The sequence below is a fragment of the Aythya ferina genome, assembly GCF_964211825.1.
Source record: "Aythya ferina genome assembly, chromosome: 20".
Taxonomy (NCBI): Eukaryota; Metazoa; Chordata; class Aves; order Anseriformes; family Anatidae; genus Aythya; species Aythya ferina.
In genome coordinates this window covers 1,980,061-1,996,435 of record NC_140318.1, presented here as the reverse complement: position 1 = coordinate 1,996,435, position 16,375 = coordinate 1,980,061, and the positions used below count along the sequence as shown (strand labels likewise).

Here is a 16,375-nt window from a genome sequence, read left to right as displayed (position 1 = left end):
ATAACCTGGCCAGGAAAACCTTTGCGTTGCTCTGCATCGCTGGAGGTTTTCATGCTTGCGCTCACTGTAAATTGCTAATGGTTTCTAATGCTACTCAGGTTATCTCACGGCTACCTAGCGCTAGACTTGCTGGAGTCAGGATGAACTGTAACGTACTAGAAACCCTGAAAATTACTTCCCCATATTACCTCTGATATACAAAGTTAGTAGAGCATAAACAAAACAAACACTTTAATAAAAACGTAACCACTAACAAATGGTAATGACGAAGCGCAATATACAGCTCTTGTGTGCAGGAGCAATAATGATCATGAAAAGACAAACGGGCTCAGCCAGTGCTGCACGGCTTTCACCGTGCCCAGCAGTAGGAGCCACCCTGTGTTCTGGGGGAGAGGAGAACTTTAAGATCAATGTCACTGGGCAGCTGAAAGAGCTGTGATAGCTCCTGAAGAGCTGCCATCAGAGGAAGAACAGGACAGTGGCCATGGTTTTGATCAAGCCAAGCCCTCTGTGCAAGAACGAGTCCCTGTGCTTCAGACAAGGGAATCAGCTGTGCTACTGAACGCCTGCCTAGGGACCTGGTCTATCGGCTCAAGGATGATTTCCCACAGAGCCTTCCAGTCATCTGTCAGGTCCAGGGGTTATTAATATTCAAAATGCAACTGAAGACCCAGCTTAAGCAGATAATCTGAAGACAGACAGAAATGACCATCAGCAGTGATTTAACAATTTTAGAGATGTACGAAATTCTGAGGCTATTCAAATTCTAATTCTGCATTTTGCCAACAAAGTTCTCCTTGATGCTATTCAGCATGTCCTTTGGAGCTCTTCATAAAAGGTCTCTTTCTCTTAAGAGGCAGAGCTTATTTTCTGCAGAAGTAACTACTATGAACTAATGGTAGGTATTTTAAAACCCAAGAATACATTAAGAGCTGTAACAGAAGGAAGATTTTCTCATTTAAGTCTCGGGTTAAGGTTAAAGAACCCTCTCCAGCTGAAAAGTAATTTTCAGTATCAAGTCAGGAGCTGTTGTTATTTGCAAGTGAGAAAAGAACAAAAATATGACACCAATTGTTAGAACAATGGTACTTCCAAGAAGGGGACTACAAATGGAAGATGGGACCTAGCATTGTTAATTCGCTGGCAGCAGTTCAACTGCAGGTTAATAAAAGATTTGAGCACTTCAAAACACGTTTGTCTTAGTAACTAGGTGCCCACTTTCTGATCCAATTGGTATTCGCATTGTTTAAGCAAATCTGTAAGGAGACTGACTATAAACAACTGATCCAAGAACAAAATGTTTACAAAATTTAAGTGAGAGATGACAACAGAATACACAATTTCCTAAATTTACTGAATTGTGTTAGAAATTCAGGTTTAGTATAATACATTTGAACTGCATAAAAGCAAGACAGTTTTAGTGTGCACTTTACTGAATTAATTTAAGAAAATGTTAGGAATTCCTTGTATTATTTTAAACAAAATTTTAACGAGCAAAAGTTGAAGTGCATGGAGGGGAAGAATAATATACCCACGCTAAGAAAGGAAGAAACCAGCCCCTAGCACAACAACATCCCGCTGTACAACTACACCTACTGGCCCGTCGGTGTAAGTGGTTCAGTCTATTTCCAGATCACTGTCTTCACTGTAACACGCAGATGGGTTATGTATAGAAGTCAGGAGCACTAGGTCTTTTTCTGGAAGCAGACCACACTCCTGCAAAAAAGCCTCCAGGTCTACAGCAAAAAAATCTTCTCCAAGCTGGTCAGTGATTCGCACAAAGTTGCCAATGAGCTCACCCGCCTTATAGATCAGCAAAGCCGGCAGAGCATTATTAGTAAAGCGGGTGCTGGCACCAATGAGCGAACTCTTTACTCTGCAAAATTTAACGGTTGGATACTCAGCAGCCAGGCAGATCATACAGCCATTCAGGGATTCACTGCCAGGGATATCATCTTCGTAAATATGGATCATGATCAGTGTGCTTTTATGCTCTTTATCAACCGTGTCCAAAAATGCTTCTCCACTGGTAATCTCAAAAACCTTTTTAAATTGCTGCCCACTGTACAACTGCTGTCTCATCTCCTCCATGCGCTGCTTCCTGTATCGCTGTAAGAATTCCTCATCATCTTCATCGTTGTGAATCATGTTATATTCTTGTAATGTCATCTAAAAAATACACAGAAATATATATGACAAAAAGAAAAGGTCTACATCACTATGTGGGTCACTTACATAATTGATTTAAATCAAGAGGATTAATGTGGGTCGCTCATCTTTAATAATACCAAAGTACAACCCACGAAGGCTCAAGCACCCTCTGTATTACACTCCATTTTGATCTAATTAGGAACTATGTCCAGTGGGAACAGTGATTTCAGCCTTGGGTATTCCTGTTTCCACAGGCTGCACTAATAACACAAGTGGCTGCTCCCACTTTAATTCAGGTTAATGGCAGCTCTGTGCTTTCACTAAGCTATGAGCACCGCTTTGGGTAAGGTGTCTGACCTCAGTCTATGCTGTCAAACAGCTTCCTTCTCTCATCAGCTTTTTCATTTAGTTTTTCAGTAAACAACTTTCGCCAAAACAAATTCACTGTCTTGTCTGCAGAACTGAAACGAACAGAGTTTTATGTATTTTGTCTGTTCACCTCCTCCGCTAAACAGACCTGCTGACCAGATAATGATTCCTATCTGCTTCACATACACAAACGATGAAACAAAAAATGTCAAACATTTAAATGGCATTTTAATTCCTTCGGGCCATGTTACCTTTCCATTGATTTTTTCCTGCATCTCTTTCTGCTTCTGTTTCTCAGACTCTTCATCTAAGTGAGATCTACAAGTCATAGATAACTTCTTTATGAGTCGCTCCATTTCTCTGCGCTGCTCCTGTCTCTGTTCTGTCTCCAGTTGTTTAAATCTCCGCCAGTCATTAATGACTCCTTTCGGACCTGAAATTAAATGGCATTTACTACAAAATTACAAACATCATTTCGTAATGTGCAATACAATTACATCTCTCGTTTAAAAGTACAGTCATACTATACAAGGCAGCAGTAAAATAGTGGGCCTGTCATAAACTTTTTATACACTGTGCAAAATGCTGTAATTAAATGAAATAAAAGTAGCTTGCCATTTACATGTCCTTGCGTGCGTATCTGAGTGCTGGGTTATCTTTTTTTCTTTTTTTTTGGTACATCTGGGAAGACTAAAGCTTATCTAACTAGGCTACTCTCATAATTGTCCCAAAGGTTATTTCAAAGATTAATATCTGGGCTCTTGAAATAGAATCACCAGCCCTCAAGAATTCCACTACTGTGTGACTTTTCATAAGAACAAAAAGAATGCGATGGGAAACTATAATCAAGTTTGTCAATATTCCTGTACAGAAGTACATTCTGTGACATACAATAGCGTTAGTTCTCACAGACCTCACCTTGCAATGTGCTACCATGCTACTGGGGCCCTGTGGAAAGAAGTACTTTTTCAGGTCCTCTCTAAATATGCCAGTTTAGTACCATAATGCTTCCATTCTTCCTTCTCAGGTGATGCATGGGAACACACGCAAGGAAGTTTTTTTATGGTTCTTAAAAAACACACTGTGAAATACAGAGGGCCAGTATTTCACAAGAATGTAAAAAATACCCTCTGGATCCCACCAATTGTCTGCAAAGACCAGTACTGTGCCTCTGACAGTGCCCGTACAGAATGCTGCTTTAGGAGAGCCTGGCCACTTTCTGTTCCTCGCATACTTGTTCAGCACCTACATCTGTCACATCAGGACTGCTAGTGGTTAACAACTGGCGGCTTACAGGAAAGAAATTTATGGATTATCAGCCAAATTGCATAAATCTCTTTAGTCTGCAGAGACTAACTGCCCTAGATATAAAGCCAAAGCCTCTCAAAGCGTAAGGCAAACGCTAAAATAAAGAACCAGCTATTAACTAAGGTTAGACTATAGCCAGGAAATGATCAATCTCTGACTCGAGTATACATAAAAATAGGACTTTCATTACCAAAAAAACACACAAAACTTCCAGTAAGCAAAGTATTACAAAACAGTTAGCTTGATATAACAATACCTGTGTTGACTGCACTTCCATCACTGCTGAGCTCTATTTCCCCAACAGTTTCAGGAATGGAGCTCTCCCCTTCTTTATCTTCTTTCTCACTGTCTTCATCCTCACCCTCACTACTGCTGTAATAATACTGGAGCTTCTCACCAAGTAGTTTATCGTCCAAAGCAGTCATTATGTTCTAAAAAATAAATTAACAAAACAGACATTTCTCTTACTCAAACATGCAGCACAAGAAACCCCTCGAAACGTGTAACAATAGTACTCTACTTTTTCATGTTTTTTTTTAGCCACGTAAGAAGGTAATGGCCCACTATCTACAGAGCAGTCAGTCACGGGTTAATTCTTGGTCACAATATCATATGTATTTAAGTTAAAAACCTTTATGAACAAAGCTTTGAGGCTCACTACTAAAAAAAGCTGTTATAGAACCCATTTCTGCACTACAGTGTACTTTAGTATGTATCTAAATATTTTAACCCACGGAGAATGAATTTTCTAACCATGACTTGGGAGTCTTGAAAGCCCCAATCAGATAGCTCCATTAGGTTGATTTCCCAATTATTTTATATTTTAATTTCCAATATTATTTGAATTATTTTAACAATGATTCCTCTAAGCTAAGAAACGCTCAACGTAATTAATCAAATTCAAACGTTCTGACCTTTATTCCTTTCCAGTCTCTCAGAAACAAGCTTCCAACAAAACCTGGAGGAAGAGATTTCAGGTTGTATTAATTCAAGCTGTTGAAGACAAACCCATGAAAACTTCTGCAGGCAGTCCATGCATTTAAACAAGGAAATGCACGGAAGGAAACACGTTTAGAGAAAACACAACCACTTTTTCTGTTAAAAATAGAGGCGTTATTGGAACAGGAAGCACATACGTGTTAAATACGGGGACAAACCAGGCAGACGCTCGGTGCTGACGGCTCCGACCTGGGATTTGCGCTGCGGATCAGGGCACCACCGGCGAGGTCTCCGCGGCTGCCATGGTCCCAGCGGTGCCGGCTCCTGTTGGCAGGGACGGGGCCGCTGAGGCAACGGCCGCCACCTCCACAGCCTCCTGCCCCCCTCCGCAGCGCTGCTCCGTGCCTGCTGCGGGCTCACCGCCGGGATTACCGGGATTACCGCCCGGATTACCGGGAGGCGGCCGCTGCCCCCCTCCCGTCCCCACCCGGTCCCGGCCCCAGCCCCGGCCCCGCCGCCCCCTCACCGCCAGCCGAGGCCGCTCCGGTACGCGCGGGGAAGGCCGGGAAGAAGGCGGAGCAGGGGAGGCCGCACCCCCCTCCCCCGGCCCAATGGACCCGCCCGGGCGCCACCACCCCGCGGGCAGGGACTGGGCCCGCCCGGGCGCTACCACCGCAACGGCGGGGGGGGAGCCGGGCCCGCACCACCTCCTCTCATCCCTCCCTCCCGGCCCTTCCCCGGGTTGAGGCACGGAGGCGGTGAAGGTGGACAAATAATTTTTATTTGTGCATGCAAATACATGTCAATACTGCAAACTTCTTCCATCGATTCTCTCAAACACTGAAAACCATGATGCTCTACTCTGTGACCAGCCAAAGCTAAAACCTCTTCACTTCAGTGCTACAGCAAACACGCACAGAGCGCCCCGCCGGGCCCTGCCCTACTTCTAACACAAAGGGAAACAGTACAAGTCGGGAATAAAACCGAAATAAACGGAATAGAATTTACTCCCCCATATAACCCCATTTCATTTTACAGATTTTAAATTATAGTTTTAAATAGAAGCTGAGAATGCGCCATAAAAATGAGCATTAAATCCATCGTAGCGATGGTGCCTGCTTTATACATGATGGGTGTACACCATCTTTTATTTCATTTACATTTCAATCGAACAATAGATTTGCAAAGAAAATGTCTAATACAGACGTAAAAATATTCACACTAGAGCTTCACAATCGGTTGTACAATTGACAAACAGGCCTCTTTTCCCAAACTTTCCAGCTAAGCAAATTTATAAAATGTAATCAATGCAACAAGAAAAAAAATTTCCTTAAAACTTCCAGGGAAAAGAATACGCAGTAAACAGTATAAATGCGGACAGCAGATGCTGCAAGCTAACCACAATACTTCTGAGTGGCTGTACAGTGGGTATGTGCAGTACAAATAAAAGCCACGTGTGTTGTATCACAACTACCGTATAATGTACTTGTTTGCCCAGCTAAGAAAATGCATGCATTTCCATGCCTTGGATTAACTGAGATCTACTCTGGATAAATTGATGGGCTATGTGCAAATGACCCTGGCTTTTGGCAGTAGTGAATGCAGGCTCTGTTTTATTTCAGCTTTTACAGCAACCTCTTGACTGATTAAAAGCTTCCACAAACCTACTCCTCAAGTAACGGGGTGTAGCGCTACGGTTCGATACAGGGAATTTGGAATATTCACATTTGTTTTTATCCCATCACTGCTAGTTCTTTTCCCTCGTTGTGCTCCCTTGCAAGCAAAGAGATACAGTGACGACTACTGCCAATTTTAGCTGTTCATTTATACTGGAGAATTGGGTCATTTAAAAAGCACATTTGTGTTCTGCTTGCAGAAGAGGTCCCTCAATTAGAGGGAATTTCCTAACAAAAGGGATTAAGCTACAACATAAATAATGGACTTTTACATACTATATGTCGATCATTTCTCATTTTGTTACACTCTCAAATTCAGCATCTTCCTTTAATAAGTCTAATAATAATGAAAAATCTGTTCACAAATATGATCAAGGAGCTGCTGGCATACAGTGTTTATGTACAGCAACAGGTACAACTTGACAACTTGTGCTTTAAGAAAGCAAACAGAAAACATGTTTGGAACTATTCTGAGTTTAGATAGTTATTTTTAAGTGTTCTTTCCTCAGCTGTTTATGACCGCTGTGTATTATTTTGTACCTCATCCAGCCTAGTACACTATTATACAAGAACAGCATTCAGCTCTTGAGTACAGGATAAATTAAAATCTCAATCATGTTATCAAAGCACTAAAACCTCCCAAATTAGACTTATACAATGAGCAATGAAGAGCTTATTTAACATAATCAGCTGTATACAATCTTTCTTCTTTGAAATCAAGTGTCAAACTTTAGCGTCCCTGTACTAGACTACCAAGAACCAACGCCAGTTTGCTTTGCAAAGAGTCTAACCTTTCCTTTGAAGGGTCTAGTATACATTCTACAATGCAAAATCTGCATAAACACTAAGATTCATTTCTTGTCACCTGTTTACAGGAACAAAATATCAGTAGCAGGGCGATCACTCTGCTATAATTACACGTTAAGAATGTACAGATAACTACTTTTCACACAAGCATTCTCCCAGCACAAGCATTAGTCTCTATTAAGACCTATGTGGGAAATGAGGCAAAACAAGGAATGAATCCAGGTAGTGAGGCAACACAATTAACTTAGATACTAATAACTCCTGTATCTCTTGCATGTGAAATCCCTGCTGTACCCCTAGTAGGGGTGGGGAAAAACAAACAAAAACAAAAATAATAAAAAATGCTTGTCCAAGCAAAGCAAAAGAGCCAATCTCTTTTCCCCAATCTGCTATGGGCCTTTTTTTTTTTTTTTTTTTTTTTCTTCTGACAGCAAAGGCCAAAACCTAAATGGGAATCACTGCTATTAATGCACGAAGATTAGTCACTATATCTCAGTGTCAGAAAATAAGCCCTTCCGTAGCCCAAAGGCACCTGATTTGCAACTAGACAAATGAATACATACTTATTTATATAGGGTCAAGGGATGAAACTCCACCAAAGAAGAAAGCCAGAACTAGGTTCCCACCTGTAGCTTCTACTTGTCAGGGCACTGGAGGGCATAGTTTCATGGCAAAAATCACATAGTCAGTGTTAAAACTGCAAGACAAAAGCTGACATGCTATTTAAACCCCCAAGTAACTTTTTGCCTTTCATTCTCTATATTAAAAATTTGAGAAAATAACTAGCCTCAGTTAAGAACCAACTTTCCATATGAAGTGTATGGTCATCCTAGAGAAATACTATTATCATGGGACCTCCTGCTGCAGACAAGAGTATATAGATACATTTGTTCTTAAATATGCCAATATGGTTGGCAGGAATATGTTAGGCTTATGTAACTTCACTGGACAAACAGGCAAATGTGTGTAAGCAGCTTATCCCAATCCCCCTCCAGCAGAGCACAACCAAGTTTTTAAAATTGCAATTTTAAAATTAAAAAGTTAAGGTAAATACACAATCAATTTATGTAGTATATATTCACCCTCAGATCATGCTGAAGATGTTCTGTGGAGTTCTGGTGCACAGAGGGCTCTTTCCCTGAGGGCAAATAAGGACTTCTCAAACCTTTATATTTTCTCTATTTTTGTAACAAAATAGCAATTTAAAATTTAAAAATCTTTTAAAAAAATTACATCACCTTCAACATGGAAGATCTCACTGTTTAAATATCCATGAAAGAGACATACTTGTTTGCATATCTGTTTTGGAATTACATTGTACAGCAAATAATAGTATCTCAGAAGCATTTCAAAAGTAATATAAATTCATATTTACAGAATGGTCTTGGTATAAAATATACAACAATCATATTTATGTCTAACATTCTAAGTTAAATTTAACATCAATAGGAAATAAGTTAAGGTGACAAAGGTGGTCTGGTTCTTGTATCCATTCACTTTGAGTTGCAAGTGAAACAAAGCATCAATCTAATCCTAGCTATGAGGTGGCACTGGCTATAGGAAGGTACAGCAACAGCCAGAGAACACTACAAGACTACTTGACTGTTTTTCTACATACATTCCTTAACATTTGAGTATTAAATAGATGTGTAAGATCTTCCATACTGACACCAGAATATCAAAACTAACCCTTGGATTTTCATGTATATTTACAACATAATTATTTCATGGACAGGTTCGTTAGGAGAGATATCAAACACCAATATTTACTTAGTCTAATCAGTAACCCTCAGGGAAACGCCAACCCCCACCCCCCAGAAACGTGCACAAAACAGTTATCAAAATCTTACCCGACCACATAGCTGTGATTTTGTAAAATAACAACTCAGACGACCAGTAACATGATCCTCTTTAAGCATTTTGCTAGCAGGAAAAGCCCTTACATGCAGTACACCTGGTGAAAGATCAGCTTGGCTTAAAATATTCCAGTACAATTTTCAGAGTAAACAACTTCACAGAAGTTAATAAAACATAAAAAAAAGTAAAACTTGTCACAAAGAAAAGTAAGAGGACAAACAAGATAGTAATTATCAGGAGGGAGAGTCCTGCTTTCTTTTCCGAAAAAAAGTCAATTTTTAAGCTTCTTAAAAAAAATATGCCCAGGGCTCTAGATTGTGTGTATTTATGAAAAACTCTTTTCAGTTGACATGTCTAACATGATTCTCAGTCACATCTTAACAGGGCATAAATTCATACACTTTTCCGTACTCTGAAGGTCAGATAATGCTATATTATTGTATTTTCAAGGTCTTTGAAAATAAGTTGCCACTGAACAAGCAAAAATTAAACCTGAATACAAAATAATGATTAACAACATTAAACAAAAGGTAATAACTGCCTTAAATTCCCAATATTTAGTTTAAATTAAAAACAAAACAGTACAAAAACAGCAATACCATCTTGTTAGTCAGTGCAAACACTACATACAGGGTTTTCAAAGGAAAGCCAAGAGCACCTGATACTTTTTGCCAAGTCATCTGGATTCTATAATCTGCAAGTTGAGAACTATTAATAAAAAAAAAATGCTGTTACATTAGTGCATAACCTCTCAAAATGGTTGACAATTGTTTCATGTATAACTTGGGGAGATCAATACCTAGTACATTAGCTGGAGGACTTAGGCACTTGGTTTACTTCTGGTGACTTTACTTGGACAAGTAGCCTGTGTATGTGTATCTACAGTACTAAAGCAGAAACTGGGTGGGGGGATGGAAACAAAAAGCTGCAGCAAAGCACTGCACCACAGACCTGCAAATAACGCAGCAGTGCAAAGCTAATGGTGTGTTAACCCTGTAAAAAGTCTCAAGTCCAAATCCCCACCTCTCAGTCTTCAAACAGGAAACAATACTCCATGCAAAGTTCCACAACTAAGGAAAAAGCAGCTGCAACGAGACACAAGTTCTTCTCTCATGAAACAAAATAGAGACAAATAAGTTAGTCTTCCTTTCACTAGATGTATCATTGTAGGATCCTGCTAGTTTAAATAACTGAGTTGTTAGTTTTCTACAGAAGCCATTTTAAACAAGAATGGCTCAGATACCGCACCGGATTGCTACAAACTCATAAAAAGCTGCTTTAAGCTTAAGTAAAACAATGTCCAAATTCCATTCATTTGTGGAAAGTGAACGCCTTACCCTAGTAAAGTAAGTTTTTTTTCTTCAGAATGCTAATGCGAGAGGGGCTTGAAGTATCAAAGAGTCCACAGGAAATGCATGACCCCAATATTATTTTTTTTAAAAAAAATATACATTATATAATATATATTATATATATAAAAAGCTAGTGTAAATGCTTCCATGGTGTGGTCACAAGCTGGAAAGATGAATGCCTTTCAGCTGTTAACCATCCTGCCATTTGCAACAGGCTTTAAAAAGTCATTTTTATCCTCAGACATAATGTGAGCAGTTTTCAAAATGAGGCTGCCAACACTGACTGATGTGCTGATGGGCAGGCAGCTTGCATTGCTAACAGATGTTGTGATCGGCTGACTGAAGCAAGAAGTTACGGGCAGGATTGTTTTCTGCTCCTCCCTGAGGAGAAAAATAAGTTACAAATATTAAACAAGTACATGCACAAGTATCCGGAACTGAATTTCTGTGCATTAAATAAATACTGACAAACTCAATTTTAGCAACAGGAATAACATCTTACTAGGGAAGGGTATGCTCAAGATGTTAAATGCAGTCTGCCTCATTTTCAAGGGCTGCATTATACATTAAAAACTAAAGAACATGTAAACCTAAAATAGTGTATTTTAAAAACTACCTCTCTATGGAGATTTGTGCAAACAGTCTGAAACTTAACCTTTTGAAATTTTTCGAAATTTCTGGCAACTATAAAAATACTTCTGCATTTTTTGCTTACTGAACATGTGAAAGGTATTTTTAACAGCTGTGACACGTTTCAGCATATATGATAACAACAATGCATACAAACAATGGTACCATCCTGTGACTTTCACATTTGTGACCTAACTTGATTTCTTAACAGGTTCTTCTCACTTCACCATGTATACACAATGCAGATGTCTACCCCAAGTCTGAGAAGGTATGTAGTTCATCCTTAAACAACCACACTTCAACTACTTTGATGCTGCTGTTTGTCTAAGACTGGCAGACACTGCTGTTTTGTCTAACACTCACAGAATCACAAGGTCTTCACCTAAACTTTGTCTCTTCTGTTCCATAGATTCTTTCTGGTGCTGCTTTAGTGGATGCCCGTTCTCTACAGTTGTTCCATTGAGCAGCTGATCATCTTGAGAACTAATACCTAGCTGTATATCCAGAATCTCCTACAGGAGAAAAGGAGAAATGTCCATCAACACTGTTGCTAACAACTTCAAATTCTCCTATTATGTTCCACTACATAAAGCTGCTGGAAACTGTCTCCATGTGACTTTTGATTTTTATTTCAGACTATTGGTACGTCTATCACATTTTAATATAGAAGTGCTCATGTTTCATTTTTGCCTATCACTTCAGGTATCTCTAACATAGCTTTTTTTTTTTTTTTTAATAGAAGTAATGTGATATAAACTGTGAATTCCTTAGAGGACTGAAATTGAAACAGAACTTTTTCAAGAAGCTCCCTAGCTGCAGGTGTGACCTCCTCATCAGGCATTTCAGGAGTGCTTTGACCATCTCCATCATTTTCCAGCTATAAAGCTGACATAAGAGGCAGATTACAGAAGAGATCATAAGATCATATCTAGATTACACGCTGATCAACTGTTTGAAATTACAGCTAATCCCAGCAGTTTAGGCACCATATTCTGTTTATTAGAATTCACAAGGGACACACAATTATTTGTCCTTACACAATTATTTGTATAAGAAGGAAGTAAAATAGCTTCCAAATTCTTCAGTCCTTTTCAAACAAAGGATATCAAAAAGGAAAAAAAAAAGATTAAAAAATAAAATGTGATCTTAAAAAATTAAAGATCACATTTAAATGTGATTTTCCATGTAAAACATTCTTAAATTATAGCTTCAATGCTGAAGAGGAAGGGGAAAGGAATAGATTCCCCACATGACTAATGCTATCAAAAAGTAAAGAGTAAAAAACTGAAAGCTACCACAGCAACAGTCAGCTGGCTTTTAACTTAGCTATTATTAACAGCCACATATTAACAGTATCTGAATAATGAGTATGAGATCCCTAGTGTTAAAGTAAGACAAATGCTTGATATCAGTACAAAGAGTAAGACAAAAGGCTTTGCTATCAACATAATCTACTACTGCACAAAGAAAAGTGTTAAATTTTTTTGACTAATTAATGAAAGGATCCAGGGACCTTTTTAGACACAGATTGTTAACTTACTTCTATTTGTTCACCCTGCCCATCGGGTTCATCTGTATCTAGGGCTGACAGCTCCAATTCAATGTCTCGATCTGGCTTTGCATCTGCACAGTCTTCAGTATAATCAGTCTAGAAAAGAATAAAATACTTTCTGTAAATATCAAGTTGGCTTTTCACCTGTGTCACACAACACTCTAATATTAAAGTGAAAGCAGAAGGTGCATTTCTAGGACACAACAATTCTATGATACAAAAGAGCTAGTTAATCACAAAACTTTGGGTATAGGCAAAACAGGACACACAGCATAATCTGTTCACAAAGCAGTGATATAGACAACAAATACCGATTTGAAATTTCTGTAGCCAATTAACAGAAGGTTTAGATTTTTAACATGCACAAGTAGAGCAAAGAAAAAGCATCACATGAAGATCAATGGTCACATTCTTCCCATTTTGCAAATGGATGACTGGAGCAACAGCACAGCAGGTGTACCTACTTGATCTTGGGAAACAAGTGGGTGTAATAACAATAGCAGCTTAACTTGCACAGAACAAATTATAAATGTTTGGGAACATTAGATTTGAGAGGGTGTTTGTGTGTGCAGATGTACATGTATACACAAAAAAAAAAATAAACAAAGATTTGTTTAATCCCAATTACCCCTTGCTTTACCTCACCATTCCTCAAATCAATTTCCTTGCTTAAAAGATTTAAGGTAAGGCGACTGCCTTCATCTAGAGAATTCCACTTCTGCTGCATGGCTAGTGCATTCGCCTCTCTCTGAAGTAATAACGAGTTACTTTTGGCCTATGGAAAGAAACATACCAGTTACCTACAAGTATACTTAGAACACATTGTCAAACAGCAATATAAAATCAGCTTACAAATGAACAGCTCTCACTCCAGATGGGTAATTATGTATTCCTTTGATGTCCAACATCTATTTTGCTCTGTATCTACTGACATTTACCAAGTCCACTACTTTATCCCAAAATGGCCTTATTGATGTCAACGGAACAGGTCATACTAGCTGTCCTTATGCACCTGCACCCCAGGAAGCACCGTGGTACTCATGCCTAGGTAACTTACTTATCATCTTGTTAATTGCACTATTTTCTGTAGGTTATATCAAGAATGCTTATTTGATTATTTTTTTTAAGCACATGGTATATCTGATCTTACCTGCTGTAATTCAATACTTAATAAATCTCCAGTGCTGGAATGCTTTCTGTGACCAGACAAATCTGTAACTATGAATCTGTCCCTTTAAGAGAAAAGAAGGTAAAACTGTGAATTAAAAGCAAGTTTTCTAAATCAAAGGACAAAAAAAACAGTCTATCAATATCAGGTTTTTGGACAAACTACATGACTAAGGTACTACATGACTCTTCATCTTCATGGCAAGGGAGGAAAGGGGTATATTAACAGTACCCCAAAGCATCATATGAAGCAAACATACTTATTGGTAAGAAGTGGCAAGAAAATTTGAACTAGTCGAGATCAGATTTGGACATGACAGCTTGGCAGTACCTGACTAATTCTTTGATTAGGTGTCTCAAGAGTAACATTGCTAGTAATCTGATATTATTCCTGTATTTAGTATTAAAGACTACACAAGTTTTAACTTAGTTTTTCCAAAGTCTTTATGATGGATAGAAAAAATCTATTGCTTTAAAAATTAAGAAGGTCTATTAGTAAATATTTTTTTAAATTACATTCAGGGATATTAAACATTAGCCAGCTACAAAAAAAAAATTAACTGACTATACCAAGGACAAGTCCATACCGTTCTGCGTAACGTGCTGATGAAGTGGAATCTGAGCCATACGAACTCCATCTCGAGTCAACGGCATTGACATAAGGGACATAATCTATAACAATTTAAAATATGTTTGCATTATCTTATATTTTTATATATATATATACACACATATACATATATCTGTTCTTAAGAAGTAGAACATACAGGTATTTTAGTTTTTTACATCTTCATTGCTGTAATAAATATAAGCATGAAGAAATGCTCGTGATATATGCTACGTTGTCAATAGGAAGCCTGTACTTGTACCTGATACACTGATGGGCTTAGTTGCACTTCCTTGGGAAGCAGTGGCCTGAATAGGATCTGTTGTGTGATAACCTGTACGGGATGACCTGGAGATTGCACCCCACTTGGAAATGATCGGTCCATCGCTAAATGGGATTATAGGATCTTCTTCCTTTGCCCTTCTCTGAGTTTCAAATAAATGCACTCTTCTTTTAACATCCCCGCTGTCCAAATCCTATGTATTTAAGAAACAAAGAGATACCACAGACTTGTTTGAGGTCATTCCTATAACTCAGATGGCAAATGACTTTCTGACTACTGTTGCTGAATACAGTGAAGAAAAACAGTTCCACTAGAGAGCCAGGATGGACCACGATGATTTCACTATTGCCTTTTAACAGCAAACTGACCGTAAGAAAGCTATTGCCAGTATTAGAACTATTTTTTTTCCAAGCTAGTATTTCCAGGCAGAAAATGTTCCACTATTGCTTTAAGGTCCTTCAGTACCATTTCCTGTATTAGGAGGAAGTATTAAAAACACTTGAGAAATTATAAGATTTGGTTGTATGTTCTACACAGGACATAAAGGTAACCTGCTACACTGTGTAACAGAAAGTCTCTAAAAAGCATAAGCTCTCAGCCTTCCAAAAGTAAGCTGTGTGCCACGATTCCTACTACATTTCTTTTTTTGTTTCCTGAAGTACTTCATTTTTTTCCCCCCACTCATTAAAATCAGATGATAAAAAGTTGATAAAAGAGACAGGATTGAGAAGTCAACATTTTTATCCCATCACTCCAATAATTAGAGAATACATTTAAAGAAAATTAGTGAATCCAATCCATTTATAGACCATCTACTCAAAACATTTTGAATACAAATTTGATTTAGAGGGATGTGTTATTAACATGGTTGCTTCAGATGTCTGAGAATTTTATTCCTGGCACTACGTCCTGTCACTGACATAAACATGTAGTTTGTTTACAAAACTGGGAAGAGGTACTCCAAACAATTTCAGATGGGCCAAGCTACTTTAAACTAAAATACTAAGAATAGAAGTTGTCAATAAAAGAAAAAAAGGCTTGTTTAATCAAACAGAAGACACTTCAGCATGTAAGTATCATTACACTAATGAGATAACATGCAGAAAACCCCTACCATTAACACGGCATTTGAATTGGCAATCACATCCTTGGGCTCTGAGTCGATAGCATTTATACAAGAGCCAATAGTGCCACAAGACCACGGTGAATAGTGAGAGAGATGGTCTTCCTCAAATTTAGTTCCACTCAAATCACTGACACTCTCTGAGAACTACAGAAAAGGGAATAAATAAGTAATAAATAAGAAAAACAGGGAATTCAGTCTTAAAATAAGAAAAGACATTTACTACTATTTAATCATATTATCTCAAAAGTCAACCAAGGAGGTATATCCATGTTCAAGACTTGACTCAGGGACAGCATAACCCATGCAACAATCAAATTTTAAACCAGTGCAGCTGACAGCTGTCCAAGAAGGGTAAGGCTTTCCCAGTACAAGTAACTGTCTGACCTGCCAAGATAAGAGGCTGAAATCAGTGTCGCTATATTAGCAGTGGGTTTCTCCGTGTGATTACCTACAGTAAGTTAATTCAGAGGAAGCCATGCATTTTTCTTTACTGTAGAAGCCAGTGGCAGATAGAAGTACGACTCAGAACACTCCAACCTGGATGAAGACCT

At 38.5% G+C, this 16,375-nt stretch overlaps 2 protein-coding genes across 9 annotated transcripts in view; both read right to left on the bottom strand.

The window, feature by feature from the left end:
• Positions 1-1,333: 1,333 nt before the first annotated feature.
• PDCL (phosducin like) lies at positions 1,334-5,352 on the bottom strand. 5 transcript variants are annotated; one of them, XM_084493775.1, is made up of 6 exons: positions 5,294-5,352; positions 4,965-5,091; positions 4,743-4,786; positions 4,085-4,259; positions 2,772-2,953; positions 1,334-2,169 (listed from the first exon to the last, which is right to left on the bottom strand). In XM_084493775.1, exons 4-6 carry the CDS (start codon positions 4,251-4,253, stop codon positions 1,618-1,620), a joined length of 903 nt encoding a protein of 300 aa, XP_084349901.1. In that variant the 5' UTR covers positions 4,254-4,259; positions 4,743-4,786; positions 4,965-5,091; positions 5,294-5,352; the 3' UTR covers positions 1,334-1,617. The 5 variants fall into 5 exon arrangements, with proteins under 5 accessions (XP_084349901.1, XP_084349903.1, XP_084349905.1 ...); XM_084493777.1 differs by having other exon boundaries at positions 4,976-5,091; positions 5,294-5,337; XM_084493779.1 differs by lacking the exon at positions 4,965-5,091 and having other exon boundaries at positions 5,294-5,336.
• Positions 5,353-5,528: 176 nt separating this feature from the next.
• RC3H2 (ring finger and CCCH-type domains 2) overlaps positions 5,529-16,375 on the bottom strand; it is a 29,649-nt gene continuing 18,802 nt past the window's right edge. The window contains exons 14-21 of one of the 4 annotated variants that reach the window (XM_084493769.1): positions 15,813-15,968; positions 14,678-14,891; positions 14,396-14,480; positions 13,792-13,873; positions 13,282-13,416; positions 12,630-12,737; positions 11,453-11,601; positions 5,529-10,840 (exon numbers count right to left, since the gene is read on the bottom strand). In XM_084493769.1, the coding sequence (XP_084349895.1) occupies positions 10,642-10,840; positions 11,453-11,601; positions 12,630-12,737; positions 13,282-13,416; positions 13,792-13,873; positions 14,396-14,480; positions 14,678-14,891; positions 15,813-15,968 (1,128 nt within the window). In that variant the 3' untranslated portion in view covers positions 5,529-10,641. The remainder of the gene's footprint in view (positions 10,841-11,452; positions 11,602-12,629; positions 12,738-13,281; positions 13,417-13,791; positions 13,874-14,395; positions 14,481-14,677; positions 14,892-15,812; positions 15,969-16,375) is intronic. The other 3 variants (XM_084493771.1, XM_084493772.1, XM_084493770.1) reach the window with 3 other exon arrangements.

Bases quoted from the DNA above. Each gene is read 5' to 3' on its own strand.
- PDCL (XM_084493775.1), bottom strand. From the start codon at position 4,253: ATGACTGCTTTGGACGATAAACTACTTGGTGAGAAGCTCCAGTATTAT. The intron at 2,954-4,084 runs GTATTGTTATAT...ATTTAATTTCAG, and splicing joins TGGAAGTGCAGTCAACACAG to GTCCGAAAGGAGTCATTAAT. The intron at 2,170-2,771 runs GTAACATGGCCC...TGTATTTTTTAG, and splicing joins AGGAAAAAATCAATGGAAAG to ATGACATTACAAGAATATAA.